General features: G+C 43.6%; 1 protein-coding gene across 1 annotated transcript in view; it reads left to right on the plus strand.

The window, feature by feature from the left end:
- Nucleotides 1–15,818, plus strand: part of ccdc78 (coiled-coil domain containing 78) — a 79,148-nt gene extending 63,330 nt beyond the window's left edge. Inside the window, exons 18-22 of the mRNA XM_043711977.2 lie at nucleotides 1,560–1,734; nucleotides 2,275–2,315; nucleotides 3,689–3,770; nucleotides 10,150–10,250; nucleotides 14,212–15,818. Coding sequence (XP_043567912.2) covers nucleotides 1,560–1,734; nucleotides 2,275–2,315; nucleotides 3,689–3,770; nucleotides 10,150–10,250; nucleotides 14,212–14,296 — 484 coding nt within the window. The 3' untranslated portion in view covers nucleotides 14,297–15,818. The remainder of the gene's footprint in view (nucleotides 1–1,559; nucleotides 1,735–2,274; nucleotides 2,316–3,688; nucleotides 3,771–10,149; nucleotides 10,251–14,211) is intronic.
- Nucleotides 15,819–20,846: the final 5,028 nt, after the last annotated feature.

Genomic DNA, 20,846 nt, shown 5'->3' on the forward strand with positions numbered 1-20,846 from the left:
CACTTGACTGGCACTGCATCCACAAACCTTCAATCCCTCCACCACCAGCGCCCAGTAGCAGCAGTGTGTACTATCTACAAGATGCAGTGCAGAAATTCAAGATTCAAATTTAAAGATCCTTAGACAGCCCCTTCCAAACCCATGACCACTCCAACTCCCACTTAGAAGGACAAGGGCAGCAGGTACTTGGGAACACCATCACTTGCAAGTTCCCCTCCAAGCCTCTGACCACACTGACTTGGAAATATTCTGCCGTTCCTTCACAGTTGTTGGGTCAACATCCTGGAATTCCCTCCCTACTGGTGTTGTGGGTCAATCCACAGCAAGTGGACTGCAGCGATTCAAGAAGGCAGCTTACCACAACCTTCTCAAGGGCAACTAGGGATGGGCTATCAATGCCGACCAGCCAGTCCCACAAATGAATTTTAAAAAAGAGGCTGAATAGGCTGGGGTTGTTTACCCTGGAATGTCAGAGGCTGAAGGGTAAGCTTTATAAGAGGTTTATAAAATCATGAGTGGCATGGAGAGGGTGAATAGACAAGGTCTTTTTTTCCAGGGTAGTGGAGTCCAACAAGAGGAGATGGGTTTAAATTGAGAGGTGAAAGGTGTAAAAGGGACCTAAGGGGCAACATTTTCATGCAGAAGGTGGTGCATGTAAGGGATGAGCTGCCAGAGGAAGTGGTGCAAGGCTGGCACAATTAAAACATTTAAAAGACATCTGGATGGATATATGAATAGTAAGGGTTTAGAGGGATATAGGACATATGCTGGCAAATGGGACTGGATTAATTTAGGATATCTAGTCGGCCTGGGTGTTGGGAACCGAAGCAAATGGAAGCTAAAGTATGTGCCGCAACACTTTTATCTAATGTGAGCCAAGAGTCAATTTAATTTTGATCTTTTTTTTACAATGTCACACAATATTACAAAGGCTTTGTGAAAGAATAGGTGTAATTTAGTGGAGCCTACCAGACTCTGAGCAGGGAGCAATGGTTGTCAATGTATCACAACAACTGATGCTCTCAAGAGTGAATGTGGTCTCACCTCTACCTTGGGAAATTGCTGAATAGCTTTTTGCCTCTATCTTTGGGCAAGAGGAATGCATCACCCTCAAATAAGTACATGTGCCATGAGTGATTTTGCAAAAGCCACAGTGTATTAAATTCATAACTTAGACTTCTTATTAACAAAATAATTCCCTAATACTACCTTCTCCAATCAGAGAGGTAGGGACCCGTGTGCAAATCTTCAATCTCATTTGTTACTCCATTGTTCACCACCGTATCTGCCTCATTGCCCCACCTGGGTGGGGAGTGGTCACAGTTTATGAACCACATGGCCAGTCTTTCAGTCTGCTTTCACTGGCAGGATGGTTAGTTTGTCTCCCCATGTCTTCCTACCTGAAAATGGTGGGGGTGTTGATGGGTATTCCATGAGAACGTGGGGTGGGGAAGATGCTCAGCAATGGAAGGAATCACATTCCATGATGCTGGTGCCAGTGGGGATACATTTGAGGAGTAACATGTCAGTGAGGGAGTGTGTGTTTTTACTTGGCACAGAATGCAGCGGGAACAGATTCTATCATCAGGCAGCAAGGATATGGACCCCGGCCCGTCTGAAATAAACTTTGTGATCACTGACAGTGAGCTGTTGTCCAAACAGAGCCAGGAGCTCAACAGGCTTCGGGAGGACAAAGCTCATCTCGAGGCAAAACTCCAAGAGCTTCAAGAGAGGGTGAGAGACGTGGAGAGAATCTGTTTAAACCGAGAGCTATAAATTTTCACCATTCTGCTGAACGCTCTGTTGAGCGAGGTTATAGGGAAAAGGCAAGAGGGTGTGAGTAGCTGGGTGACACTTGCGAGGAGCTGGCATGAATGTGACAGACTGAATCGCTGTGATGATGCCAGGATTCAGGGTTTCAATGTGGTATAAATAAAAATGGTGTTGAGTATTCCAATTGGTAGCTCAGGTATTTTGTTTAAAAGTCACCATAAGCTATCGGCAGCTGATAATTTTGAAATAGTTAGTCACAAAGGAGTGGCTGAATGAACTGTCAGCATCACAGGAAGTGTTTGTAAAGGCATCACTGTGTCATTCAGTGGCCATTTTGAATGGAAACAAATGGGATAGCACTCAAAATGGCTGATTTGTTGATGGGCGCATGTTAAGGCGGGGGCATCGTCTGTACAGTTAAGATCTGTTTGCTTATTGGAATACCTGACAATGTATCCCTTCAGTGTAATTGCACCGTTTTAATTTGTATTTCGTTTGCAGGTGAGACTGGGTCGGAGTGCACCAGTCATATCTTCCTCGCTGTGAGTATTGCTCTCATTCTTTGTCCACACAGTGGTATTGTATTAACAACAACTGCTTTCTGTCCACAGATGCTGCCAGACCTGCTGAGTTTTCTGAGTAATTTCTGCTTTTGTTTCTGATTTCCAGCATCCGCAGTTCTTTGGGGTTTTTTTAATGTACGGTAATTCATTGCCACACAGACTGTGACCATGCAGTAGTCTTGGGTAATGCCACCTTACACTTAGCTACTGAATAGTGGCACATGAGTGATTTCCCATTCTACTTTCCCCTTCCCCTCTCCAAGAGGATAAGCCAGGTACTGTGCCTAGTACTGATATATACCATTTGCTAATTGTAGGGTTCACCACAGTTATTGTGCGTCATACAGTCTTGGGCATCCACCAGAGAAATGACACTAGAGCCAAAATGAAACAGAGAATGCAGAGATATGACCTACTGGGATGTTTTAATTGAATCAGAGAAGGTCAAGGGATTAAGAGCATTTTTTTTTTAAATTATGGAAGGGTTATGAAGTGGTAATTGCTGAAAGGCTAATTCCCCTCAAGTGGATCAGAAGCAAACATTGTCAAAGTAAAATGTCACCAGAAAGTGAGGATAGAATGGAGAACATTCTTTCGGGAAGTTTTTAGAGTAACAGAGAGCAATTGAGGCAGACATCATTGTTTTACTGAAAGGGTGAGTCGATCAAAACTCAAAACAGAGGAAAATGCGATGTTATTGGAATAAAGGCAGGATAGCAACATTGGATTTCGATTTTTTTCTAGTCAAGAAAGTTCTCCTCCCAGAGCAGAAGCTTGAGTATTGCTCAAAAAATTGTTGATATTTTGTTGAAGTTTTAATCTTGCACTCTGGACATTTTGCAAGAATACAATCTCAAGGTGAACACCATCATTTATACTGCAAGAGAGGAGAGTGCTGATTTGTTGGCATGTCAATTCTGATTGCCAAGAAGAATGCTGATTGACAGTAAGCAGACATTTTAACGTGTCTTTATTACATTTCATTCCAGGCAGGTTGACTCTTGATTAGTCAGGGCATAACCTTGAGAAATGAAGCAACAATGGATATCACCCATTTTGATGAGGGCCTGTCCTTTGCTGACAGAAAGAACATGTGCACACACTACGCATGTGTCACCAATTTTGCTGAGTCAAACAATTGCTGGTTAAGTTCTTCATAAAAACACCTTGACTATTCAAAGTACATGTGCCAACCAATGAGCACCCTCCTCTAATGCAGTATAAATTCCTTTGAATTTGTATTCTTGCAAAATGTCCTGATGAAAGACAAAAGGTGTCAGATAGTTAAGTTCTGTACCACCAAATTACTAACATGCGAAGACCTAAAGTACTGCTTTTAATTTTTTTTTCAGCCTAGAGACTGATGGGAAAGCAAGTAGTGAAAACTGGAGTGAACTAAGGAAACAGCTAAAAGAGTTCACATTTACTACTCAGGTCTGTACTGTTGCTGATTATAGATTTTGACAGGACCAATGTTATATTGCATTGGAGAATGGGCTCCTCTTTGATTGAAAATGCAACTAATCAATTGTTTGTGCTGACTTGACCCATTACAGTAGGAAGGCTATGTGCATTAGAAACAGTTCAGAGAAGGCTCACACAACTGCTTTGAGGATTTGCAGGTTGTTGGGGACATCTTTTAAGAAATGGTTGAACTGGTTGCACCTATATACACTGGAATCTAGAAGTATGAGAGATGAACTTATTGAAACATAGAAGATCCTGAGTGGACTTGACAGAGTAGATACTGGATATTTCCCCTGGTGGGAGGGATTAGAACTGGAGGATTTGGTTTAAAAATAATTGGACTTCTATTTGAGATGGACATGAGGAGAATTTCTTCCCTTAATGAGGATCTTCAGTGTTTGGAATTCCCTTCCCCAGAGAAAGATGGAGAGAGGGTGATTGTAAAATGGGGGTTCAGATGAATTCTTGTAGACATTTGATTCTCTCTGCCTCGGGTTATCCTTTGCCCTTCTCCAGCCAATGCCAGACAAACAGGCTATCAAATTCTTGACTGAGAAAGGAGTCAGAGTTATCAGGGGGAGATCAGCGTGGACTTACAGCCCCAGTCAGAGCCTAGTCTTATTAACTGATAGTCTAGGCTCAAGGGACTGAATGGCCTCTTACTGCTGCTGATTACCTTGTTTGTGTGTTCTTATGACGAACGTTGTTATATATAATATAGTGGGGCCCATGCAAAATAACCTGCTGTCTCAATGCTGTTTTAATCCAAACCAACACTATGAACATAAACATGTCCAACATGGATCCAGGGTTTTGAAAAAAAAGGCATGTAATTTAATCTGAAGCTTAATATCTTGCAAAGCAATAATGTAGGTATTCAAAAGATTTGAAAAGATCAAGCATAATCAAGACTTGCACCAAACTCCATGCTTTTATGAAGATGGAAGCAAAATGTTAAGTAATGCAGATATCAAAAAGACAATAACTGAAATGATGGTGGAATCATGTGCCTGTCCCTGCAGTAAATCTGGTGGTCGGGGCATTTAATCAGGCAGTGATGTGGAAGGCAGGAACCCACCACTCGCTGGCCTCCATCCCAATCAAATCCGTGTTTGGAAGGCAATTAAATAATGTCCATTTCAGACACTCATCCCTCTGCTGCTGATTCTGGATCAGTGGTGCTGGAAGAGCACAGCAATTCAGGCAGCATCCGACGAGCAGCAAAATCGACGTTTCGGGCAAAAGCCCTTCATCAGAAATAAAGGCAGAGAGCCTGAAGCGTGGAGAGATAAGCTAGAGGAGGGTGGGGGTGGAGAGAGAGTAGCATAGAGTACAATGGGTGAGTGGGGGAGGAGATGAAGGTGATAGGTCAGGGAGGAGAGGGTGGAGTGGAAAGGTGGAAAAGGAGATAGGCAGGTAGGACAAGTCCGGACAAGTCATGGGGATAGTGCTGAGCTGGAAGTTTAGAACTAGGGTGAGGTGGGGGAAGGGGAAATGAGGAAGCTGTTGAAGTCCACATTGATGCCCTGGGGTTGAAGTGTTCCGAGGCAGAAGATGAGGCGTTCTTCCTCCAGGCGTCTGGTGGTGAGGGAGTGGCGGTGAAGGAGGCCCAGGACCTCCATGTCCTCGGCAGAGTGGGAGGGGGAGTTGAAATGTTGGGCCACGGGGCGGTTTGGTTGATTAGCTGTCTCGGAGATGTTCCCTAAAGCGCTCTGCTAGGAGGCGCCCAGTCTCCCCAATGTAGAGGAGACCGCATCGGGAGCAACGGATACAATAAATGATATTAGTGGATGTGCAGGTAAAACTTTGATGGATGTGGAAGGCTCCTTTAGGGCCTTGGATAGAGGTGAGGGAGGAGGTGTGGGCACAGGTTTTACAGTTCCTGCGGTGGCAGGGGCAAGTGCCAGGATGGGAGGGTGGGTCGTAGGGGGGCGTGGACCTGACCAGGTAGTCACGGAGGGAACGGTCTTTGCGGAAGGCGGAAAGGGGTGGGGAGGGAAATATATCCCTGGTGGTGGGGTCTTTTTGGAGGTGGCGGAAATGTCGGCGGATGATTTGGTTTATGCGGAGGTTTGTAGGGTGGAAGGTGAGCACCGGGGCGTTCTGTCCTTGTTACGGTTGGAGGGGTGGGGTCTGAGGGCGGAGGTGCGGGATGTGGACGAGATGCGTTGGAGGCCATCTTTAACCATGTGGGAAGGGAAATTGCAGTCTCTAAAGAAGGAGGCCATCTGGTGTGTTCTATGGTGGAACTGGTCCTCCTGGGAGCAGATACGGCAGAGGCGGAGGAATTGGGAATACGGGATGGCATTTTTGCAAGAGGTAGGGTGGGAAGAGGTGTAATCCAGGTAGCTGTGGGAGTCGGTGGGTTTGTAAAAAATGTCAGTGTCAAGTCGGTCGTGATTAATGGAGATGGAGAGGTCCAGGAAGGGGAGGGAGGTGTCAGAGATGGTCCAGGTAAATTTAAGGTCAGGGTGGAATGTGTTGGTGAAGTTGGTGAATTGCTCAACCTCCTCGCGGGAGCACAAGGTGGCACCAATGCAGTCATCAATGTAGCGGAGGAAGAGGTGGGGAGTGGTGCCGGTGTAATTACGGAAGATCAACTGTTCTACGTAGCCAACAAAGAGACAGGCATAGCTGGGGCCCATACGTTTGCCCATAGCTACCCCTTTGGTCTGGAGGAAGTGGGAGGATTCAAAGGAGAAATTGTTAAGGGTGAGGACCAGTTCAGCCAAACGAATGAGAGTGTCGGTGGAAGGGTACTGTTGGGGACGTCTGGAGAGGAAAACACGAAGTGCTTGGAGGCCTTGGTCATGGTGGATGGAAATGTAGAGGGATTGGATATCCATGGTGAAGATGAGGCGATGGGGGCTGGGGAAACGAGCTGGGATGGGGTGCAGACTGACCAGAAATGAGAGATTTCTGAGGAGTCAACCATGACACATTAGCTTGTGAGCATGGGGTCCTTGGGCTTGCAGTGAGTGGGAGTAGTCCCTGCTTCAAAGATAGAGAGCCTGAGTCAGCGTCAGGGAGGGTTTGTTCTGCTGAAAGCATGTCCTTCCCTTGTAACCAATCCCTGTGCCCCCACATGCTAGGACCTGCTTCCTACCTTTACACTCCGGTGCCCAGTCCCTCCTCGATCCCAGCTGTAGCACTGGCAATGGCATTAACCCCAGTAGCACTGTTGGCCTCTAATTAGCTGTCAGCTCTCCACAGGCACCAGGTCCTTGACTCCTGGTGATGGCCTGTCCAGGGCCTGAATGGTACAAGAACTAGCAGGTGTCAGGAGGACAGTTAGAGATGGGCAATAAATGCCGACCTATCCTGTGACACTCAGGTGCCTTGAATAAATATGGACAAAAGACCCTGCCTGCCTAAAGTTGCTAGCCAACCAGAGGCTGAGGAACAACACCCTCCCACCACCCCCCACCACCCCCCAACCCCAGCCCTCTCCCCCACAAACCAGCACCACTAGAGCTGCCGCCTGGTAGGACCAAGGGATGGTGAACTATTGATTTTTTGGAAGGGGACAAATTCTTAGTGTAGACATTTCACTGCGGGACACCTGCTAAAATACTAGAAAGGTTCAGGAGAAATGGAGATAGAGTAAGAAGGGGAACAAATGTATCTAGAAAGAGATGGGAAGCATATGTGAGAAATGAAAAGTTATTTCAATGGGGAGAAAATGAAAGAACATAAGATGTTTAAATTTCAGGTCTATTATAAAGCTAAAGGAGTTGGGGGCATTTGAGATGCAATGGTAATATCCCTATCTCTGGACCTGAAAGCACAGATTCAAGTCTCACCTGTTCCAAAGTTTGGGGACAGGGGAGGTGAAGAATAGCAACAAGGGCTAAACAACAGCATCTTCCTGTCCTCTAATAATTAGATTAGATTACCTTTTAGATTAGATTAGATTACATTACAGTGTGGAAACAGGCCCTTCAGCCCAACAAGTCCACACCGACCCGCCGAAGCGCAACCCACCCATACCCCTACATTTACCCCTTACCTAACACTACGGGCAATTTAGCATGGCCAATTCACCTGACCTGCACACCTTTGAACTGTGGGAGGAAACCGGAGCACCCAGAGGAAACCCATGCAGACACGGGGAGAATGTGCAAACTCCACACAGTCAATCGCCTGAGGCGGGAATTGAACCCAGGCCTCCGGCGCTGTGAGGCAGCAGTGCTAACTACAGCAGTCCACCCCACCAACCTCCGCATATAATGCATCATCCTCTGCCATTTCCGCCATCTCAAAACGGACCCCACCACCAGAGATATTTTTCCCTCCCCACCCCATCAGCGTTTCGGAGAGACCATTCTCTCTGTGACTCCGTCAGGTCCATACCCCTGACCAGCCCACACCCCACTCCTGACACCTTTCCCTGCCACCGCAGGAAGTGCAAAACCTGCGCCCACACCATCCCCTCATCTCCGTCCAAGGCCCCAAGGGATCCTTCCACATCTGTCAGACATTTACCTGTATCTCTATCAATGTCATCTACTGCATCCGTTGCACCTGGTGTGGTGTCCTCTACATCAGGGAGAGGGGACGTGTTCTTGTGTATCGTTTCAGAGAGCATCTCTGGGACACCCACACCCACCAACCCCACCACCCCATGGGTGAGCACTTCAACTCCCCCTCCCACTACGTCAAGGACATGCAGGTCCTGGGCCTTCTCCACCGCCAAACTGTTACCATCCAACGTCTGGAGGAGGAACACCTCATATTCCATCTTGGGACCCTGCAACCACACAGGATAAATGTGGATTTCAATAGCTTCCTCATTTCCCCTCTCCCTATGTTATCCAAGTCCCAAGCCTCCAACTGGGCACCGCCCTCCGGACCAGTGCATCACTCCCCTCTCTGACCTATCACCTTCTCCCTCACTTTCATCCACCTATTGCTTTTTCAGCTACCTTCCCCCCAACCCCACCCCTTCCCATTTATCTCTCAGCCCTGAGCCAATAGCCTCATTCCTGATGAAGGGCTTATGCCCGAAACATTGATTGTCCTGCTCCTCGGATGCTGCCTGACCTGCTGTGCTTTTCCAGCACCATACTCTCGACTCTGAGCTCCAGCATCTGCAGTCCTCACTTTCTCCTAGTAAATAAGAATCCCTAACGAATGTTCTGGTAACAAGGCTTTGAATCTCACTTAGTGAAATTTGAATTTAATAATAATTTAATAATAATCTTGAATTGAAAAAAAACGTTAATGGTGATCCTTTAGACTAACAAATCTACCTTACATGGTCTTGCCTACATATGACTCCAGATCCACAGCAATGTGGTTGACTCTTACTGTCCTCTGGGCCATTGGGAATGGATGATCAAAGCTGACACTAAACAGTGATGCCCACATCCCATGAAAAAAATGAAGTGAAAATGGAGGATGAGCTCATTTTTCTGGATGGCTACAATTTACAATGGAAGGCAATGTGCCCTTCTCAGATAGAGATTTAATAAAATCAATGGAGATAGAAATCCAAGATAGTCTAAAAGGACGTTAAGCAAATTGTGAATAGATTGTATCTGTCTAAGTGATGAAAAAGACAAGGGAGGAGATGAAAAAGGCAAGGGAGGAGATTGCTGAGGCATTGATGACCATGATTCATTGTCGCTGGAAACTGAAAACGTATGGGCAAGTGTCTTGTTATTATCAAAATGGGAAAAATAGCAGATATAGGCAACTATAGAATCATTAATCCATACATTGTAAAATAATGCAATCAATTGTAAACAGAACCCTGAACAGTACCTGACCATGATAACCAAGTAAAGCTAACATGCATTCACAAGATTCTACCCAGCCAACCTTGGGTTATTTAATTTCTATAACACAATCATTGAACAGTTCAGTAGCATTCACACTGTTCAATGCCACTTCTGAACTTCGGATATTTCAGAGATGTTATTAGACATTTCTAGAGCAGGTAGAGCTTGAATCCAGGCCTCCTGTCTCAGATGCAGAGACATTACCACAGTGCCACTGCAACCCTTGCTGAAGGGACTAGGTATTTTGAATCAACCCGTTCAGATGTTCTGACACACCTCTAGATGAGGCAAGACATGAACCCAGGTCTCCTAGCTCAGAGGTAGGGACATTACCACTGTGCCACAAGAGCCCTTCCAGGCTTTTGTTATTAGTCTAGTGACATTACCACTTCACCAGCACTTCCTTTCCCAAATGGACTCTGGGAGTCTCTGCAATACAGCACACCGTAACTTCCAAGTGACACTAAGTAACAAAGTGAACAGCTTCATGTATGCCCTGTAAGATAGTCAAGATGTTTGGAATTATTGATCTATTAAAACCCTGTGCTGGCTTTCACCCACAGGAGGAGTTGGAACGTGAACGTGCTCAGTTGATCTCACGTGTCACAGTTGCTGAGGAGCAGTTGGCTGAACTGCAGGAGTATGTAGATAAGCACCTGGGAAGGTAAGGTCAGGCAGCACAGCCTTGCACATCTCTCATTCAAGCCAGCCTCTGACTGATGCCAACTTACTTTTCACCAAAAAGGTATTTTCTATGTAGCTACTCCTGATGCCCTTGCATCAACCAACAGTGACTCTCCTATCACTGTAGAAAAGTTTATTTGTCGTAGGCAATGAAATGTGTATAAGCATCATTTTGGGAGGTGAGGGAGGAAATTACAAAGGCCTCTGACCCAATTTTTAAAATTCCTCTCTGGTCATAAGGAGGTGACACACACTAGAGGACAGCTAAAGCAGTTCCATTTTTCTAGAAGATTGGTGGAGATAAACCAGGGAATTATAGACCAGTGAGGTCGACAAACTATTGGTTAGGGAAACTCACATTTTTCTTTCTTATGGGATATCTGGTTGGCATGGATGAGTTGGACCGAAGGGTCTATTTCCATGCTGTACATCTCTATGACTCTACGACTCTATAAAGAATTAAATATATTGTCAATTTTGCACAATAAATACTGTAATTAGTGACTGTTATGTTAAGACTGATGACTTCTAAATAAAAATATTGATTTCCCAAAGACCTACTCAGAGAATTACCAAAAGTTTTGAGTTTTAAGAGTTTTATCGGACTAGATTTGATTGGGATATCTGGTCGGCATGGACAGGTTAGATCGAACAGTCTGTTTCCGTGCTGTACATCTCTATGACTCTATAAAGCAACTAATGTCAACATCGATTAAATATTACTTAGTAGGCAGAAAATACACCTAACTGCAGTACAGATATTCCCCCCTTAACTTGTTAACACAATGGAAACCCTACGTTGTGCTTAGACATTATTCTGTACTCTGCATGGTCATGTAGTCTTAAACTTAATGTCCATCTCCTCCAGGCCCCTTTCTCCTGTGTCACCAAGGTGAGTTTACCAATGTGTTTCTTGACCATGTCTTCACTCAACCCTTTGAGCATAATCATGTAGACCCTCGCTGTAAGATTCCCAGCCTTGATTCTGTGGTCTGTAACTTTTCACAATCCTTGTTTCCTTGAGTGTAGATTCTGTTCTAAACAGGCCTTCATTTGGGTGACTAACACAAAAGCAATGCTTACTGGGCTGGAAGGTTTGTTTTCCGATGTTTTATCACCATACTAGGTAACATCATCAGTGAGCCTCCAGTGAAGCCCTGCTGTTATGGCCTGCTTTTTATTTATGTGTTTAGGTTTCCTTGGGTTGGTGAGGTCGTTTCCTGTGGTGATGTCATTTCCGGTTCTTTTCCTCAGGGGGTGGTAAATGGGATCCATGTCAATGTGTGTGTTGATAGAGTTTCGGTTGGAATGCCATGCTTCTAGGAATTGTCGTGCATGTCCCTGTTTGGCTTGTCCTAGGATGGCTGTGTTGTCCCAGTCATAGAGTCATAGAGATGTACAGCATGGAAACAGACCCTTCAGTACAACCTGTCCATGCTGACCAGATATCCCAACCCAATCTAGTCCCACCAGCCAGCACCCGGCCCATATCCCTCCAAACCATTCCTATTCATATACCCATCCAAATGCCTATTAAATTTGCAATTGTACCAGTCTCCACCACATCCTCTGGCAGCTCATTCCATACACGTACCACCCTCTGCGTGAAAACGTTGCCCCTTAGGTCTCTTTTATATCTTTCCCTCTCACCCTAAACCTATGCCCTCTAGTTCTGGACTCCCCAACCCCAGAGAAAAGACTTTGTCTATTTATCCTATGCATGCCCCTCATAATTTTGTAAACGTCTATAAGGTCACCCCTCAGCCTCCGATGCTCCAGGGAAACATCCCCAGCCTGTTCAGCCTCGCCCTATAGCTCAAATCCTCCAACCCTGGCAACATCCTTGTAAATCTTTTCTGAACGCTTTCAAGTTTCACAACATCTTTCTGATAGAAAGGAGACCAGAATTGCATGCAATATTCCAACAGTGGCCTAACCAATGTCCTGTACAGCTGCAACATGACTTCCCAACCCCTGTACTTAATTCTCTGACCAATAAAGGAAAGCATACCAAACACCTTCTTCACTATGCTATGTACCTGCAACTTCATTTTCAAGGAGCTATGAACCTGCACCCCAAGGTCTCTTTGTTCAGCAACACTCCCAAGGACCTTACCATTAAGTGTATAAATCTGCTAAGATTTGCTTTCCCAAAATGCAGCACCTCGCATTTATCTGAATTAAACTCCATCTGCCACTTCTCAGCTCATTGGCCCATCTGGTCCAGATCCTGTTGTAATCTGAGGTAACCCCCTTCACTGTCCACTACACCTCCAATTTTGGTGTCATCTGTAAACTTATTAACTGTACCTCTTATGCTCGCATCCAAATCATTTATGTAAATGACAAAAAGTAGAGGACCCAGCACTGATCCTTGTGGCACTCCACTGGTCACAGGCTTCCAGTCTGAAAACAACCCTCCACCACCACCCTCTGTCTTCTACCTTTGAGCCAGTTCTGTATCCAAATGGCTAGTTCTCCCTGTGTCCCATGAGATCTACCCTTGCTAATCAGTCTCCATGGGGAACCATGTGGAACGCCTTACTGAAGTCCATAGAGATCACATCTACTGCTCTGCCCTCATCAATCTTCTTTGTTATTTCTTCAAAAAACTCAATCAAGTTTGTGAGACATGATTTCCCACGCACAAAGCTATGTTGACTATTCCTAATCAGTCCTTGCCTTTGCAAATACATGTACATCCTGTCCCTCAGGATTCCCTCCAACAACTTGCCCACCACTGAGGTCAGGCTCACTGGTCTATAGTTCCCTGGCTTGTCTTTACCGCCCTTCTTAAACCGTGGCACCACATTAGCCAACCTCCAGTCTTCCGGCACCTCACCTGTGACTATCGATGATACAAATGTCGCAGCAAGAAGCCAAGCAATCACTTCTCTAGCTTTCAACAGAGTTCTTGGGTACACCTGATCAGTGGAAGTGGTGTCCTTCCTCATCCGTATGTAAGGATACTAGTGAGAGTGGGTCATGTCGTTTTGTGGTTAATTGATGTTCATGTATCCTGGTGGCTAGTTTTCTGCCTGTTTGTTCAATATAGTGTTTGTTACAGTTCTTGCAAGATATTTTGCAAATGACATTAGTTTTGCTTGTTGTCTGTTTAGCAGCTAATGAACCTGAAAGACCCTATATAGACAACAAGCAAAACTAATGTCATTTACCAAATACCTTGCAAGAACTGTAACAAACACTACATTGGACAAACAGGCAGAAAACTAGCCACCAGGATACATGAACATCAATTGGTCAGAAAAAGACATGACCCACTCTCACTAGTATCTTTACATACGGATGAGGAAGGACACCACTTCGACTGGACAACACATCCATCCTAGGAAAAGCCAAACAGAGACACACATGAGAATTCCTAGAAGCATGGCATTCCAACTGGAACTCTATCAACAAACACACTGATATGGATCCCATTTACCACCCCTGAGAAAAAGAACAGGAAATGACTTCACCAACCCAAGGAACCCTAAACACATAAATAAAAAGTGGGCAATACCACCAGTGCTTCACCGGAGGCTCACTGATGTTACTTAGTATCGTGATGAAACATCTGAAAACAAACCTTCCAGCTCAGCAAGTAAACTTACATCAGAACCTCAACCTGAGCTACAAATCTTCTCAAAGCTCACTAGCATTGCTTTTCTTCGGCTGACATCGCAGAACCTGTTGTGGGTCTAATTCCTCTCCTCCCTCCCTTACTCACACAATCTGACTCTGACAGTCTAAGCCTGCCCAGGAAGCCAAGGCGCTTGCTCCTTTGGTGTCTGGATGTTCAAAAAACTTTGAATAAGCTTCAGACTTGGCCTCCTGGTCCAAAGTGAACCAAGGCACCCTTGCTCGACCAGTCTTTGTGAAAGGCGCTATATAAGTGAGGGGTTTTCGAAACTAAATTGCCGTTTTGTTAAATAATGCAGGTACAAGCAGGAAATTACCCGCCTCCGAAAACTGGTTGGAACTGAAGTCCCAAGAGCAGCCAGTGCTGATGTTATCCGTCATTAACCTCCTTGGCAATCGCACAGGATCCTCAACTCTGAAATGGAAGTCTCACCCCCCTGCTGTCACCAGGAATTTTCTGAGCAGTTATTTGGAAATGAAAGTTGTGATTAGTAAAATAACATAGCATTTTTACTGACAGTGTGCTACAGCAAAATAAGGTACTCATTATTTACGGTCTGCCACACGGGATGAGACAGTGGTTCTACCATGTGCAAGTTAACTTATTCACAAATGAGATTATTTACACAGGAACAGGAGAAGGCAATTCAGCCCTCCATACCCAGCTGATCTGGACTTTTGCGCAGCTGCCTTGATTCCATAACCTTTAATATCCCTGCCTAACAAATGTCTTATCAATCTCCGATTTGAAATATTTAGTTTATCTCCAGCTTCAGCAGCTCTTTAGAGAGCAAGTTCCCAATTTCCATTACTTTGGCATCAACTGGGAAAGGCTAGGTTTCTAATTATTCCCATACACTTGGATCCTACTCAACGGATTCATTGGAAACCTGCATTCAAATCCAGGTTTCTAGAAACTAAACTGTTGCAAAAGTAAAATCAGTTTTCCTTCTCAACTTCTCGCATTCAGGATTATTATTATTCTGTGTGTATATATATTTTTTCTCATTAAATCATTGCCTGCTGAAGCACATTATCATATCAGATTCTCATTGAAATATGTTTCCGGTCTGACCACCCATTTTACTCTGTACAGACCAGTTCATATTCAGAATAATGGATAGGTAGATGTGATTTTAAACCAGCAATCGCATTGTATGGTCTACATAACATCGTTAACTACATGGGGAACTAATGCCTGACTCCAGGATGACATTAGCCTTGAAATCAATCCATGAGAGCCATTTTCATCTTGCCATATATGCCATGAAATTATTGGGGCAAGTTTTGTTCCATTTTATTTAATTCTGCCAGTGGCAAATGGTAAAATGGACAGTAATGTACAACACAAACTGTCATCCATTAATTTAAACTGGGATATAATTATGAATTCTTAATGTACATCCAACTTGATCACAGGGAAAATATCTGAACATGTATCCTGTGTAAAATAATATCAATTATATCAGACATCATGGTGAGTTTTTCTCCCAACTACAGAAACATGAAAGCCAACCATTTTAATCCTGTGTTTCCTGTTTCAAGATGAATTGCCCAAGCCTGAGAAGATTCCTTTCAAACACTTGGATATTATAATGAGCAGAAAATACGCTTAGTCAATTGTACAGGAAACTCTGATAAATTTTAATCACTGAAAATTGTAGACATTAGGAAAATTGGTTTATGTACTGCAATTTGTAAGAATAAATTATACAACTTAGCATGAAACTTCTCACTCTGCCTTCCAGCTCTCTTTGAATGTTTGCTTTTCCAATCAGTGACTTTCATGTAGATACATTTTAATCAACCTGTCTTGACCTATTATTGCACACCTCTGGAGGAGGTGGAAGTTGAACACAAGTCTCCTGGCACGGTGACGGAGATGCTATCACTGTACCATAGAGGTGTGTTAATTATGTCATTACACAGCCAGTGTTTAATGGAGCACTATTAACACTCCCCTTATCTCAGACTGGAGTTAAACAAGGAATTTCCTCCAACTGTATTGTGAAGCTATGTCTGAGCATGTTTAATCAACCTGGTAAAAACAATAACTGCAGATGCTGGAAACCAGATTCTGGATCAGTGGTGCTGGAACTCCACCCTCTCCTCCCTGACCTATCACCTTCATCTCCTCCCCCACTCACCCATTGTACTCTATGCTACTCTCTCCCCACCCCCACCCTCCCCTAGCTTATCTCTCCACGCTTCAGGCTCTCGGCCTTTATTCCTGATGAAGGGCTTTTCCCCGAAATGTCGATTTCGCTGCTTGTTGGATGCTGCCTGAATGTTTAATCAACCTGTTGAGGCATGTTGTTGGGGCTCATGTAGTACAGTGGTAGCATCACTATCTCCGAGTCAGAGGCCTGTGTTCAAGTCCCACCTGTTCCAGAGTTGTGCTGTAATAACTCTGAACAGGTTAATTTGAAAATATATATCTTGATCCAGAGGAAGAGCAACTCACTCCACCACAAGAGCCCTAAAGGGGAGCTGTTTCTATTCTCGGGCTTTTCAATGATAGACCAAATGGAGACTGGTCATTTCTCCCCTTGCCATCTTTGCAATATGTAATAACCTTGCACTTTTCATGTACATTTCAACTCCACTGGTTGAATTATTTTCTCTCTTATCTAGAAATGGCAAGGAAATGCTGATTTGTCAATTCCACCTGTCTCGCCATGATCAAAAATATTATGTATTTTAGCAGAATTGCAGTAAATCTTCTACTCAGAGGTACTCATTGATTTACTATCCCCTCTGTTAGAGCTCCCATTTGATGTAGAACCCTCCTTCTTTAATCCATCTCCGCTGTCCACTTGTCACTGCAGTAACAAGAAAGAAAGATTTTTTTTTCCTTTATAAATATTACTTCCTGCTTCTATGGAAATAATTTTAAAAATTGATATAGTAGATAAGAAAAAGGAGGCTTAATTGTTATGTGAACTATATGGGCTGAATGCCCTACACAGGACCATAGAATCCTTACAGTGTGGAAGCAGGTCATTCGGTCCATACCGCTCCTCTGAAGAGCATCCTACCCAGACCCACCCCCCCACCCCCACTACGCTATCCCTGTAACCCTGCATTTCCAATGGCTAATACTCCCAGCCTGCATATCCCTGGACACTATTGGCAATTTACTATGGCCAATCCACTTATTCTGCACATCTTTGAACTGTGGGAGACACGGGGAGAATGTGTTAACTCCACATAGGGTGTGAGGGTAGAATTGAACCTGGGTCCCTGGCACTGGGAGGCAGCAGTGCTAAGCAGAGGTTGCCCTATGCCTTTCCTCATGCTAGCCAGTGCAACTAAAGATGCTGGGCCTCCAAAAGTGAGGGAGCCAACTCTTGCTTTGTGTGAAATGCTGTCAGGAGCAAGATTGGGCCCTAATGTGACCATTGATTGGCAAGTTTAAGGCCTAATAAACGCAAGGGCCATCTGAAGCCTCCCTCCCTTGGTAAAAGTGCAGATAGGTTGGGGATAAATAGTAGACAGAGAATTTTATATATCCCCAACCTGTCTTTGAATCTACCAACAGAAAAGCATAAATTGCAGCCTATTTCAATTATTATTTCTGCAATAATATAATGTTTGCACCAAACATTTCTGACTTCTCAAAACAAGGAAGCAGGAAGTAATATTTATAAAGGAAAAAAATTCTTGCTTTCCTGTTACTGCAGTGACAAGTGGACAACAGAGGTGGATTAAAGAAGGAGGGTTCTACATCAAATGGGAGCTCTAACGGAGGGGATAGTAAATCAATGAGTACCTCTGAGTAGAAGATTTATTGCAATTCTGCTAATTCTTCAATCCTGCCTGCATCCCACTGATCTTCATACCTGTTCTATATCACAGGTACTTTTGATACAGGAAGGCCCCAGGGGTATAGAGGTCTTGTGGTGCAGTGGTAGTATTTCTAGCTTGGATCCAGGAGGCCTGGGTTCAATTCCCACCCACTCCAAAGGTGTTTAATAACATTCTTGAATTGGTTTGTTAGAAAATGTCTGTAGCTATTGAAGAGTGCTATTCTCAACTTTTGAAGAGATACTACAAACCGCTTTTGTCTGGTTCTGCAAACAGATTATAAACTTCATCTTGTATCTCATGTTTTCTCTGTCTCGTAATCTTAGCTATATTTATGTCGCCACAAGAACAGATTTTAATAATTTTAAGTTTAAATACTCCTCAAATTATGTGATACTGTTCAGCAACACCAGGGATCCTGATACCAATCTGGAGATCTGAAGAGATGTGCTGTACATTGTTAACTCATATTTTTTTCAGTTCATGTGCTATTCTAAATAGACCTTTTTTATAAAACAAAATCAATTGCGTCTAAAGTCTGTAAAGGACAGTTATGCTATGTTTCTTTGCCATGTTTCAAATAATCCATTAACGGTGTAAATGATGCTTTCCATTTCTTTAGTTCAGCAGCATAATACCCAGCATCAGTGCCCTATTTTTAAACTGTAATGCTTTTTCATACTCAGAACATCAAAGTGAATCTTCCATTCCCAGACTGTGAATGTAAAAACTTCCCACTACTGACAGAATGGTTTCAAATGTGAACCGTGAAGTGGGGATGCTGGAGGATGTTTACACAGGGTTCCCACCAACTCCACACTATAGCCTTGATGAAAACAGCAGAGGAATGCCAGTAAACAACCACTTTTGACAATTTATGCTATTGGTCCAGAGATATTGTTGATTATTTGGTTGTGTCATAGTGGCAAGGAAACTTCTGACAATACTCTTCAAGTATGAATAACTTTGGGGTGTATGGGATAATTTACAATTTTAATTATTTACCAATAAAATATAACAAAACTTTTTTTAAACTGTTGTTGTAGAACTGTAATAAATGCAATTGAACAAAGGAATGCTTTTTATATTGATATGTACATTGACTGAAGGCTTTCCACATTGTAGACTTTGTTCCTGTTCTTTGCATAGTCTTTCATTCCATAATGGTTTATTAAACGTTCATTTCAGGCTAGGATGAAATATTTTCATCTTCAGTTTGTTGAGCTGCAAAAACTGTAGTAACAGAAGAATATCAAGTGCTCAGACTGGAAGCCTGTGACCAGCGATGTGCTGCAAGGATTGATGATGGGTCCACTGCTTTTTGTCATTTATATAAATAATTTGGCTGAGAATAAAGGAGGAACATTTAGTAAGTTTGCAGACAACACCAAAATTGGTTGTGTAATGGACAGTGAAGAAGGTTATCTCAGAGTACAACGAGAACTTGATCAGATGGGCCAGACGGAGCACTTTGGTAAGGTAAATCAGGATAGAACATAGAACATTACAGCGCAGTACAGGCCCTTCGGTCCTCAATGTTGCATCGCCCTGTCATACTAATCTGAAGTCCATTCCACCTACACTATTCCATGTACGTCCATATGCCTGTCCAATGACGACTTAAATGCACTTAAACTTGGCGAATCTACTATCGTTGCAGGCAAAGCATTCCATACCATTACTACTCTCTGGGTAAAGAAACTACCTCTGATATCTATCTTATACCTATCTCCCCTCACTTTAAAGTTGTGTCCCCTCGTGTTTGCCGTTCCCATACTTGGAAAAAGGCTCTCCCTGTCCACCCTATCTAACCCTCTGATTATCTTGTATGTCTCTATTAAGTCACCTCTCAACCTTCTTCTCTCTAACGAGAACAGCCTCAAGGCCCTCAGCCTTTCCTCGTAAGACATTCCTTCCATACCAGGCAACATCCTAATAAATCTCCTCTGCACCCTTTCCAAAGCTTCCACATCCTTCTTATAATGTGGTGACCAGAACTGTACACAATACTCCAAGTGTGGCCGTACCAGAGCTTTGTACAGCTGCAGCATAACCTCCTGGTTCCGGAACTCAATCCCTCTATAAATAAAGGCCAAGACACTGTATGCCTTCTTAACAACCCTGGATAGGTCCTTAATAGGAGGATCATGGGGAATGCTGCTAAAGAGAGACCTTAGGGTGCAGATTCATAGTTCCTTGAAGGTGGAGTCACAGGTTGACAGGGTAGTGAAGACGGCAATTGGACACATCTTTATTGGTCAGTGCATCGAATGTAGGAGTCATGTTGCGGCTAATACAGTACACTATTTAGGCAACTTTTGGAATACTGCATTAAATTCTGATCTCCCTGTTACCAGATTTGTTAAACTTGAAAGGCTGCAGAAAAGGTTTACAAAGATGTTGCAGAGTTGGAGCTATAGTGAGAGGCTAAATAGGTTGGGACTATTTTCCTTGAAGTGTCAAAGTTTGAGGGGTGACCTGATAGAGGTTTATAAAATTATGTTGGGCATACGTAGGGTGAATAGCCAGTCATTTTACTAGGATAAGGGAGTCCAAAACTAGAGGGTATAGGTTTAAAATGAGAGGTGAATGGTATAAAAGGGATAACGTTTTCACATAGAGAGTGGTGCGTGTATGGAATGAGCTGCCAGAGGAAGTGGCGGAGGTGTATACAATTACAACATTTAAAAGGCATCTGGATGGGTATATGAATAGCAAGAGTTTAGAGGGATATGGGCCAAATGCTGGCAAATGGAATGAGATTAATTTAAGATATCTGATTGACATGGATGAGTTGGATCAAAGGGTCTGTTTCTGTGCTGTACATCTCTATGACTCTTAATGAAATTAATAGGGTTCACCTTGGTGAAGCAGGGAGAAGAGTTCCTGTTAAAGTCTGGAGGAGCTCACAGACTTCATCTCTGCTCAGAGTGTGGGATAATATATAAATGAGATGTGGGTTTTTTTGATTGTATTAGGAACCTAATGGGGAAATCTGTTTTGTACTCTAGATGACTACTAAATCATGTTTAGTCAATGTTGAGTTTAATTTGCTTGTTGCAGTAAGAAGTTTAAAATGTTACATAATTTTGTGGAATTAATTGCATTAGTCAGTGAAAGATTCACA

The sequence above is a fragment of the Chiloscyllium plagiosum genome, unplaced genomic scaffold (genome assembly GCF_037043375.1).
Source record: "Chiloscyllium plagiosum isolate Xiang-an unplaced genomic scaffold, Cpla_swu_hap1 HiC_scaffold_20, whole genome shotgun sequence".
NCBI lineage: Eukaryota > Metazoa > Chordata > Chondrichthyes > Orectolobiformes > Hemiscylliidae > Chiloscyllium > Chiloscyllium plagiosum.